Raw genomic sequence first — 12,329 nt, forward strand, 5'->3', positions numbered from 1 at the left:
ATAAACTCTGGAAAACAGCCACTAGGGGAGACTTTTCTTGAGCCATCTACTTCAGCAAGGCTAGGAAACACAAATACTACAGTTCTGCTTGTCTCGTTTCCTCTAGTCTCTCTCCTTTCACCTCAAACAAGCTGTTTCACTCCCTCACAATCACATGTCTAGTAGCTACAACCAACAATGGAGCTTCCCAGTAAAATCTGATCTGAAAGGGAAATCCACCCATTACATAAAAACGAAACAAATGATTCTAACCCTCAGTAGCACAGGAAGGGAGGGCCTCATTCAACTAGTAGCAAGGGTCTAATGACAACTTCAACTGTTACATCTTAATTTAGTGTTACATCTTAAATTTAGAACAACAACAAAAAAATTCGTATTTTTGGTAATCTTCAAATTTTATTTCCAACTACTGTAGTAACAAAATACCAGTAATAATTCTGCATGAAGAGTAGCAACCTTTTAAATAAACAAGGTCGTTAGTATTGCAACAGTACTTTGGCCTATGGAGAGTTTGACAGGATTATTGCAATCAGTCTTAGAGTATTATAGACTTGTGCCCTCCATCTCTAGTAATAAAAATATTCCTCTTACCTCAGTGACTCATCACACACACATTACTCTGCGCTGAGACTGCCCTGTAGGTTGTACTAAATGAGAGAACAGCTGTTCCTCTTGGGTTTTCCAAGAGTATACAGAGATAGCAGTCACTTCCACAGTGAGGTACAATATTAAACTTTTAGTTGAAAAAATAAAAGATTAGCCTATTTATGCCCTTTCTCTAGGAGTAAAAAGACAAACACAATTACAAACATAAAATGAGTCAAACTTCTATTTTATTAACAGGAGTCCAAAATGAATACAAAAAATGTCTCCTTTGTATGCTGTAATTATTTTCTTTAAAAGGCTTCTGATAGTCAGGTAGATTAAAAGCCAAGAATGTAGTCCAGCTTTTATAGTGACCCTTTGCAAAAGACTGGATAACATGACCCAAGCATCAGAGAATGTGTGGTCCCGCAATCCCTTTCAGCCCTGAGCTTATCAGAAGAATGAGATCTTGCGCAGACACCAACTGAGGCTTTAAGAGGCCTTAAGCCGATAAAAGTCACTTTTGTAATGTCTGCTAACTCTGGGCAATTAAGAACAGAAAATTCTAAAATGTAGCCCTCTGTATTGTGTGGAATGTGTGAGAATGCTAAGGTATGGCCAAGATAGATGAAAATAAGGTCTGAACTCATGTATGGAACTGTTATAATCTTACCATTTGTAAAATATTAATAAATGAATAACAGCTTATTAACAGATTAAAAAACTTGAGCAGATGTTACTTAAAACATATATGTGATGTTTATCATAGTTTAAAGTTTACTAAACTAAAGCTGAACAAAGATTGTTTTTCATGTACCTTGACTCTGACTGAGACCGTAAACTGATAGGTAATGCACAGCCCACACTTCTGGACAGTTGTAACAACAAAAGATTTATTATCATTTTCAGATGATATAAATGCACCGCCCCATACCTGAAAGGCTTTAAATAACCCCCTTTCAGATTGTATCATGGCATCACCAACTGCCTGTTTTATGTATCCATTTCTAGTAAAGATGCCAACACTTCCCTCCACATCAGTTCTCACTGCTTCTGCTTTATTGTAATTTACAAAGCAGCAGGTGTTTGCAAATATGTGCAAATGCTGTGGTCCACGCATACAGTGGTTAGTCATCACCTTCCTCTTCTTCCTCTTCTTCCTCAAAGCTATCTTCAAATCCCTCACTGTCTTCCTGGTCTTCATCACCTTCTATTGCTGTATCCCACTGGGGATGGTTTTCTGGCACAGGCTTGGCCTCATGAACTTCCAACTATAAAGAAGAATTAAATGTATGTTAGAAATTTGGAAAGAAATAACAGAAGAAATACCTGGTAAAGGTTTTCTTTTATCATGGCAAGTCACAAGGAAATGGGTTCTGTGGCACAACTCTAAATTCAGCACATTCATTAAAAAGACACTTCATTCTACAAATGAAAATACTAAATCTACTTACACAGGATTAGAGAAGAATTTCTAATATAATTTGGTATTTTGACCCTGTAGATATTGAACTATTTAAGATTGTACTTTTCTGGCACAAAGTACTAACAGTCATGTTTCCTATGCATCAATACTTAGTGGTTATCTTATTAGTCTTTGGCTGAAGGAAGAAAAATTCAAGTATGCTTCCCAAAGATTAGTTGTGCAGTAAAATACCAGGGCCGATGCAGGAAATAGACTCACCTTTACTGGCTCCTTTACTCTAACAGGTAACAATGATTTTGCTCAACCTCGCTAATGTAATAGAACTCTTTGGGTGAAAAGCTAAGGGAAATGAACACTAAGTGTGCTTCAAGCCACACACAAAGTTTATGCTCTAAGATGATTAAAAACACAAACAAACAAAAACCCCTCACTTCAGAAATCAATAAAGACACCAATAAAGTCTGTGGTAAAAATCTGAGTTCTGCTCCCCACTCTCTCCAGCCTTTTTAAAGAAAACAGAACACATTTGATAAAGCCCTGAAAAGTACCACATAATATATACCACATTAAAAAAAACTAATAAAGTAACTTATAGTCGGGGTTCAAAGCTCCTTAAAAATCTAACTAATATTGAAAGCTCATGAGATGACCGCTTTTTCTTTCCACCCACTCTGCATCTCAAAACTGGAAATGCTTCCCACACCTTCCTCAGGCTTTGCTCAAGAGTTACTAGACTCACATCTTCCGTAATTTTATTTATTTGTCTTTTATTAGTATTCTTACCTTCAGTGGCTTAATCTGATCCAAACCCATATAGGAATCCGATCTCAGAAACACTGTATACTGATAATTTCCAGGCTTGCCTGGTGCAGGAAACTTCAGTTCTACCTAAGAAGATAAAATCAACACTTAGAAGTCTGTATTATGTAAATGAAACAACAGAATGCCTGTAAACTTCCTACCTCAGAGTACTTATCCCTCAGATGACTCACTGAAACTCTCACAACAACACGTGTGACCTCTATTTTATCTAGTATAAACACTAAACAAAAAGAAAATCAAGTTTAGCAGAACTACTGGGTTCGTTTCTATGTTGATAATTCAAGAAAACCTATTAAAGTAACCAAATTCTATGTTGGTACCTTGAAAACGCAAAAGAAATTAAGTAAAGAATCAAAGTATTACTAAATAAAATGTGGAATTAAATAACAGACTTGGCTAGATAAAAAATAATTCTTGCCAAATTCTCTTATTTCCAGGATAAATTATCTATGCCTTAAAAATCCAGAAAAAAACCCTCCAAGGCTTAGAGAAGAAGGGATAAAAAGAATGTAAGAATCAGAGTGGGGAGATATACTGTAAAAGAGTCTTGAGGACATGACAGAATCACTGGACCCTCAACTCACTCCAGTAGTGGTTACCTTCACAAGACTAATTTAAACAAGGACCCACAACACCTGAGGGACTGCTGGCAGTTAACAGGTGCTGGGGGACAAGGGTGCCATTTTTCCAGTGGTTAAAGTTGCCTACACTCCAGTAAATAGCCTCTCACCCATGCTCATACAAGCTTCCTAATTAAACTCTGTGGAAACACACACACACACACACACACACACACACACACACACACACACACACACTCATTGGGAAAAGGGTTTCAGAGGGCAAGGGAAGGAATTAGAGGCAGCAATAGAGAGATGAAAAACTAATTCATTATATCTATATATGAAACTCAAACTATAAAAACAAATTTAAAAAGAATTACATAATTTCACTTCATTCTATTTCAATAAATAATTTATTAGTTTTAATAAGGCCCTTTACTACCCTAATCCTTAACCCCCGCAGAAAAATAAAATATAAACTACAGGAAACTATTTAAAAACAAGTCCAAAACAGTATTTTATTTCCCATCAAATCATAAATAGTAACATAGACTTAGAGATTTCAATTCTATATGAGCATAAGAATATATTCTTTAAAATGATATTTTCACAATCTAGTAATCTGCCTGTAAACTTCAAATTCCAGATTTTTGCAGTTAATGATATATAAAGGCAATTTAAGAGAAAAAAAAAGTCTGGTCACTTTAGTGCAAATCTGTAATCCCACAACTTGGAAAACTGAGGCAAGAAAACAAAATAGGGAGAAATATTTGTTGTTCTTGTCTTTTCTCCTGAGACAGGGTTTCTCTGTGTGCCCTGGAACTTGCTCTGTAGACCAGGCTGGCCTCAAACTCACAGATTCTGCCTACCTCCGTGTCCCTGGTACTGAGATTAAAGGCATGCACCACAACCACCCAGCTTTTTCTTTTCTTTTCCTTTCTTTTTAAAAAGGCTGATTTCTTCATAGTTAGAGAAAAAAATCCAAACCAATATAAAACATCAAATAAAAATAAACAATGATAACAACCATACATACAAAATATGCCCTGACGACACTGATGATGTCGAGTTTCACTCTTAAAAGAAACTGAAACTATACTGAACAAAGATCAGAATAAAAAAGTGATTGAAATAAAAAACATTGTTGAGTACTAAACATTTGGTAAAAATCTTTGGCAAACAGTATAATGCCCAAATAATACACCACAGATGAGATTCCCCAAACATTCTAGAAATAAGAAAACCTTATTGCTACAAATGAAAAGCAAACAAATACAGTGTGTAACACTTGAAATAAATGACTAGTAAGAAACATGAGTGAGCAATGAGGCAAATTACACTGGTATTCTAACAGTTTGCTAGCATCCTGAAAACCAACAGGAGCGGCTGAAGTATTACTCTAGCAGAGCCCATGTCTGGCTAGCATTTATATGTCCCAGAGTAAAAAACATTAAGAACAAAAAACAGTATAATCTTTCATTAGATTTTTCAATCTAATTAGAATTTTCAAATTCAAAAATTAGATTTTTGAATTTGAAGATAAAACAAAAATTGTGACAGACGGAGTGGAAACTGAAAACGAACTGTGACCCTGCATCAACATCAGTGTTGACTCCTAGCTAACAACTGCATTATGCTTATGGAGGAAAGGGCTGCATGTAACTCAGGAGATCCTTGTCCAAATTTTATCATTAGAAGAAAAAGAAAGGTTGTGAAGAATGGTATTTGCTGACTTTTATATAAAATTTGGGGAGGGGGAATAACCTTTATATTATTTACATGAAACACCACGAAGAAAATACACTAAAAGTTGACTGTCTGGAAGTGGTGGTGCGCGCCTTTTATCCCAGCTCTTATCCAGGAGGAGGAGGCAGGAAGATCTCGGTGAGTTCAAGGTCAGCCTGGTCTACAGTGTAAGTTCCAGGACAGTCAGGGTGACACACAGAAACCCTGTCTCCAAAACAAAACAAAACAAAACAAAACAAAACAAAATTGGTAACATGAACTGTCTATAGGCAGAGGACAAGGCAAGAAGGATACCTGCTAGGGAGAGCTGCAGACTGGGTATGGAACCAAGCCTAAAGACAGGAGTACAGAAAAGAGCTGGAGACCTGAAGAGCATTTGACATCAGATACAGAGATGCAGTTTGGAGTTTGCCTTTCTGGTTTCCAGTCTTGCTGTGGTTCAACATTTCCTCATAATGTTCCCCTTCCTTCCTTTTGAAATGGCGACATATATTCTGTGCCATTGTATGCTGGAAGTATATGGTCTGCTTTTGATTTTCATTTTACAGGGGGTTACAGTTAAGGAGATTGCCATGAGTCTCAGAAGAGAATCTGGACTTTATTTAAAGTGTTGAGGCTATGATAGCTTATAGGGACTTTTGAAGCTGTACTGAATGAATTTTTGCATAATGATATGGATATAAACCTATGGGGCCAGGAAGTAGAGTGTGGTGGTTTGAGTAAGAATAGCTCCAATAGACTCACATATTTGGTTGAAAGGTTAGGCACTTGGGAATGGCATTAAAGAAGGATTAGGAAGTGTGGACTTGTTAGAGAAAGTATGTCACTGGGGATGGGCTTTGAGGTTTCAAAAGTCCATGCCAAGCCCAGTCTCTCTTTCTCTGGCCTACAGATCAGGATGTAGTTCTTAGCTACTTCTCCAGTACCATGTGTACTGAGTCCATGCTCCCTGCCACTGTGATAATGGACTACATCTCTGAAACTGTAAGCAAGACCCTAATTAGATTTCTATGGCCATGGTGTCTCTTCACAGCAACAGAACGTAACTAAAACAAAGATTCACCTTAAATCTGGATCACTGAAGGTCAGAAGACTCACCCTAAATTTGGGCCATACCTTCTGGTAGAAAATCTACATAAAGGACATGGAGGAAAGCAGCTTTTGCTTTTTTTCTGTTTGTCCTCATTCTCAGTGGCAAGTTTACACATCTTATTGCTGAGGAATTCCTTCACTGGCATTAAAGCCTGCTTCATTGAGACTCCAACATACACTGAAGACCATCTGAGACAAACAGCTTTGTGAACTGAACAACTATTGGATTCTTGGACTTTCTGTCAAGACACAGTCATTGTTGGACTAGCTGGACCGCATCCTGTAAGCACCCCCACAAACCTCATTATTCTATCAGTTCTTTCCTCTAGCTCTCTAGAGAACCCTGACTAAAAAATATAGTCAATATCTAGAACAATCTTGAAATCTGTCCACTAAGTCCAGGCTGACAGAGAGAGCTTTCTTTCTCAAAAAGGAACACACGCACACCAAGAACAGCAGAACAGAATACAGCTCCCAAGAGTAAATGTAAGACATAATGAGTAAGCAACTCTTTATCACTCTGTCATTATGGCAGTCAGTCTTGACTTGACTGAACTTAGAAATACCTAGAATAGTAAAGCACATTTCTGGGTGTGTCTTGAACTTGAGAGCTATGATGTAATGAATGATTAATCTTTGTTACAACATAATTTGATGCCATTATAGGAAGGTGATGGGCTACAGGAGGTGGTCTTGGCTGGAGGAAATAGGTCATAGGAAGAGTATGCCTATGAAGACTACATCTTGCCCTTGGTCTTTCCCTATTCTACTTCCTGGCTGCCTCTAAAGGCATGGAACTTAAAGTAACTAACTAATTGCCAAACATGAATGAACCTTCTGAAATAAATACTCTCTCCCTTAAAATAAAAATCATTTTTATTCTAAATTAGATGTGTGTGTGTGTGTGTGTGTACACGTACATATGAGCGCATATACCTGGAAAGGCCACCAGATAACCTGGAACTAAAGTTACAGGCTAGGATGAGACACCTCAGGTGAGTGCTAGAACCAAACTCGAATCCTCTATAAGAGCAGTATTTACTCTTAACCACTGAACCATTTTCTCTAGTTCTCCCTTCTTTAATTCTTTTTCTCAAGTATTAGTTGCAGAAACAAACGAAAGGAAAGAAAAGGATGAGGGGAGGAAGGGAGGGAGGGAGGGGGAGGAGGGAAGGAAGGAAGGAAAGAAGGAAGGAAAAAAAAGAAAAGGCAGTAATTAATGGCACATAATAAAATAATAATAGTAACAACTCCATTCTAAAACAAAAAAATTACCAGTCCTTGGATTTTTCAAGACAAAGTATAGTCTACTTAACAGTAATTCAACAAGAACAAAAATTTTAACTTTTTGAGAAAAACATTATTAGAGTCTGGAGAGTAGATATAAAGGCTTATGTTTGTAGACAGTGATGGGGAAAAACTGTCTCAAAACATAGAATATTTTCAACAGACTAACCAAGTTGCCTACCTTCTTCAATTCTTTAAAAATTTCCAATGACTCACTCTAAAACATCACATAATAATTATAAAACGCCTTATAACAACATTTAAGTTGTTGTGGAATAATCCTTATGTACACTGTTGATATATATTACTATCATTGACTAATAAAGAACTGATTGGCCAATAGCCAGGCAGGAAATACAGGCAGGACAGCCAAAGTGAGAATTCTGGGAGGAAGAAGAGCGGAGTCAGTAGAGTTGCCAGGAGTCACAGAGGGAGCAGGACAAGCTGGAGGACAGATAAAGCCACATGTCACATGACAATATATAGATGAATAGAAATGGGTTAATTTAAGTTGTAAGAACTAGTTAATAGACCTGAGCTACCAACTGAGCACTTGTAAATAATATTGAGTCTCCTGAGTTGGTTATCTGAGTACTGGTGAGCAGTACAGAAACTTCTGTCTACAGTAAGTTGCCAGATATGGTAATGTAAGTCTGTAATCCCCAAACTTGAGAAACAGAGGCAGAAGAATCAGGAGTTCAAAGCCAGTGTTAGCTACATAGGGAGCTTGAAGCTAACTCTAACACAAATAAACATATACAATGAGCAAAATACAACAAATTGAATTAACAAAAATTTAATGAAGCTGGGCAGTGGTGGTGCATCCCTAAATCTCAGCACTTGGGAGGCAGAGGCAAGAGGATCTGTGAGTTCGAGGCCAGCCTGGTCTACAAAGCAAGTTCCAGAACAATCAGGACTATCACACAGAAAAACCCTGTCTCAAAAAGCCAAAAACCAAACAACAACAACAAAAATTAATGAAGCATCATAAAAGTTAAGATATTAAGAGAGAAATATTGTTGGTTAATTACCTCCTCTGTATCCTTCAGTGTACACACATGATATGGCATGGATATTAATGTTTGTTCTTTCCTATCCGCAATATAAAGCCACCACCACTCTTGTTTTTCCTGAAAAGAAAAAAAAAAAAAGAATATAAGTTGTCAGAAAGGACCGGAAAAACAGCTTCAACTTGTCTTACTTTTGAGATGCTATCTTTGCCCTGTCCAGTGCTACCTCTTAGCAGATGAACAAACTATACTAAACCACTGCGAGACACACTCACTATTCCCCAATCAGTTCTATATATAACTTTAGGAGTTTCAACAACTCCATTAAGCCTGCTTATGGATCTCAATATTAAAAATCTGTAATTTACTTTAAAATGAGAAAAGACATTCTAAAAAAGGAAAACAATTATTACACCATACCAAAAAATCAGTTATTTTACCTAGTGATAAGCAAAAATCAGCTTATGAGTGGAAGGGCTTGAGCAGCCCAATAAAAATACCAATGCATTGAATACTTAAAACATAAAAGAGAACACCTCAGATTTTAAGAGCTTATATTTATCTTTCATTGCACACTGCTATTTTAATAAGCTCAGCATTTCTTGCTGAACTTCTCAGAGATCAGAACAACAAAAAGCTCATTAGGAAACCACCACCAGAATGCACAATGAGAGCTGGGAATTAAAAATGATAGAACACAAGGCAGAAAATGATTTTATTAATAAACATAGAGCCAAGTTTGTCTGCATGCACCAAGTTTCACTGTGCCCAGCACTGTTATAGGAGGCCACTTGTTTGTTCCCGGCTGCTCAGCCTCGAAATAATCACACAGAAATCATATTATTTGCAGTACTGTTTGGCCAATAGCTTAAGCATATTTCTGGCTAACTCATATCTTAAATTAACCATCTCCATTAATCTGTGTATCGCCACAAGGCTGTGGCTGAAGCATTGAACTTGAAGTTGAAGTTTGAACTTGCCTAAAGATGAGACCATCCTTCAGAGTTCCTGCTTCATGAAAGAGTCTGCAAGATATTCTAGACACAGGAAAAAGTGACTGACAAACTGCCAGTACAGGTGAAACTGTCTATAAAATTTCCTGCTTCATAGAAAAGTCTGCTGGACACTATGGGCCTACAGGCTGAAGATGGATGCCCCAACGATACAGAAGAACTTAGGGTGTCTGTCTAGGCAGCAAGATGCCTCTTGTCAATTCTAGAGTTTTGAAAGCTTCTTACAATGCACTTCCTGTTTACTTAGGTAATATTATATCCTTCCGAAGTTTCTGATGGAGTTGAAGAATAGATAGTTATAGTTTTCCTTAGTTATGATAAAAGATAAAGTAGATATAAATATTGAAACTTTAATTCTTGCTTGATAACTGTTTTGTTATATGTAATTTTACTATGTTAAAGTTAAAACCTTCCTTTTTATCTACACAGAAAAGAGGAAATGGGGTGGAAGGTCCCTCTGTATATGTGTTGCTTTTATTGGTTAATGAATAAAGACACCATGTAGCCACCAAAGGGGAAAGACTCAAGCTGCCAGCTAGAACCTTGCCGGTAGGCCACAGCCTCATGATAAAATATAAAATAGAAATTGGTTGATTTAATATGTAAAAGCTTGACAGGAATATGCTATAGTAATTGGCCAAGCAGTGATTTAATTAGAACAGTTTCTGTGTGGTTATTTGGGAGGCTGGGAGGCTGGGAAACAAACATGCAGATAGGTACAGCACAGCACCATCACTGAGCTATATCACCCACTAGTGAACCAGTGCTGGACATGTGCTCAGTATCACCTGTTTCAAGGACTGATACTTTGTTTTAAAGAAAAATGTTGGAACCTAAAAATAACTCCAGAATGTGCTAAGTTTACATTTAGCCTAAAAGGCACCATCCTATCCCAAACTCTCAATTTTCCAACACTTTAAGAAAAAAAATTCTATAGATAGGTGCAAAGATATCCCAAAAAAAGGAAAAGAAAAGAAAAGAAAAGAAAAGAAAAGAAAAGAAAAGAAAAGAGAAGAAAAGAAAAGAAGGAAGAGAAATTCTATTGAAATATTTCTCTGGGAAATATTTTTATTTTTAATCCCAAATCAATGCCTTTTCCATTTTATTTTACCCTTTAACGTGGTTTAGTAACATTTTTTGTTTACTTGGTTATCTTAATCTTCTTTAAATATTCTTTATGTTTATATGTATGTTGGAGTATGTATGCAATGACACATGTGTAGAGGTCAGAGGATAACCAGAGGAACCAGTCCTCTCCCTTCCATCATGTGGATCTCAGGTTAGAATTCAGGTCAGCAGGGTCAGCAGGAGGTGCATATACTTGCTGATCCATCTCACTGGCCCTGCTGTCTTTTCCATTATTACTTTGTGTATGTTTTAAACAATGCTACTTTAAACTCAACTAAAATGTTGTTAAATGCCACAGGCCACAAAGGACTTAGCAAGAATAAGGCGAATAAGTAAATTGCAAATTTGCAATGATGAGAACAGCGCCTAATAAAAAAATTCAGTTCTGCTTAACTTGAGGATAGATGAGGCTACAGAATGATTGATGGTTTGTGTTTATGCATGCGCAGGCGTGTGTGTGTGTGCTTTGTATATACACACGGTTTATACAAACCTAACAATCTCAACATGCAATAATAATGTAAGTTTTGGGGGGTGTTCAAATCTGCTATTGCAGTGTAAAATGAATGAATAAAGTTGTGCTCAAATAAACTGTGTTCACACTACAGCATCGTGTGCAAAAGCAGGCAGGCTGCATGCGTGGTAGCAAATGCCTTTAATATCAGCACTAGATAGGCAGAAGCAGATAAAACTGTGTGAATTCAAACCCAGCCAGGACCACATGGTAAGACCTTTAGAAGGCAACTAGATTTGGCCTGCATGCTCGACCTTTAGACTTTGTGAAACACCAGTGTCATCTATAAAGCTCATACTACAAAACAAAAAACAAATAAATAAATTACAAAAACCCTTCAATGTTTTGAGTTTACGATTTTGTGTCTGTTCATATTCAGTGCTATTATAGGCCACGTGTGGCACATGGGTCATGAGTTTTCAAACATTGACCACGAGGTACAGACGATATTAGGAAAAGGCATTTTTGAGGATAAAAAAACTTCAACTAATCATGAGCTAAAATGATACTGTAAGTTACATGGGAACCAATTGCATAGGATGAGTGCTTACTTCATCACACACTTTTTCTGTTTGATTTTTAAAACCAATCAACAAGCAGAACTTATTTGCTTGAATCCAGGATGCCTGGTGTTGGCAGGCTATCTCTGCAATGAGCAAATTGCTCATAACAGATGGATTAAAACCCAAGACATGTCAGAATACCATCACATATATTAAGTTAAAACCCTAGGCCAACTTTGCTCCAAATCTAAACAACACCCAGTGCAAAGTCACTTACTTACTGCTAGGAAAGCCAAGTCATTTAGGACTTCAACTTAGAAAGCCCCAGAATCTTTGGATTGATATTCACATATTGTACAGAAGACAAACTGTACACATTAACCCACTGGCCAAACATGAGGAAAGCAGAAGGCTCTGTGGTAAAGCTGTGAAGCAGGCCGTGGATCAGTTTTCATGAACTGGGGGAACAAGCTCCACAGACAGAATCATCTTCAAAAGCAAAATGTCAAAGGAATTCCAAAGTAATTTCCAGATCAACAACTGAGAGAGCAAAGACATTAAAAGGTGAGCAAGTATAACGACAAGGTAAACAAGGACAGTTCTCAGTGTGGACCTCGGGTATTGCTCAGTTACTGCTGAA

General features: G+C 37.2%; 1 protein-coding gene across 2 annotated transcripts in view; it reads right to left on the minus strand.

Moving 5' to 3' along the window:
* Positions 1-376: 376 nt before the first annotated feature.
* The window catches only part of Sec63 (SEC63 protein translocation regulator), a 78,796-nt gene continuing 66,843 nt past the window's right edge, over positions 377-12,329 (minus strand). For both annotated transcript variants that reach the window (XM_085690846.2, XM_085690844.2), the window contains exons 19-21: positions 8,553-8,651; positions 2,795-2,899; positions 377-1,856 (exon numbers count right to left, since the gene is read on the minus strand). In XM_085690846.2, coding sequence (XP_085546972.2) covers positions 1,713-1,856; positions 2,795-2,899; positions 8,553-8,651 — 348 coding nt within the window. In that variant the 3' untranslated portion in view covers positions 377-1,712. The remainder of the gene's footprint in view (positions 1,857-2,794; positions 2,900-8,552; positions 8,652-12,329) is intronic.

This window comes from Myodes glareolus, chromosome 1, assembly GCF_982192425.1.
Source record: "Myodes glareolus chromosome 1, mMyoGla1.1, whole genome shotgun sequence".
Classification (NCBI taxonomy): Eukaryota; Metazoa; Chordata; class Mammalia; order Rodentia; family Cricetidae; genus Myodes; species Myodes glareolus.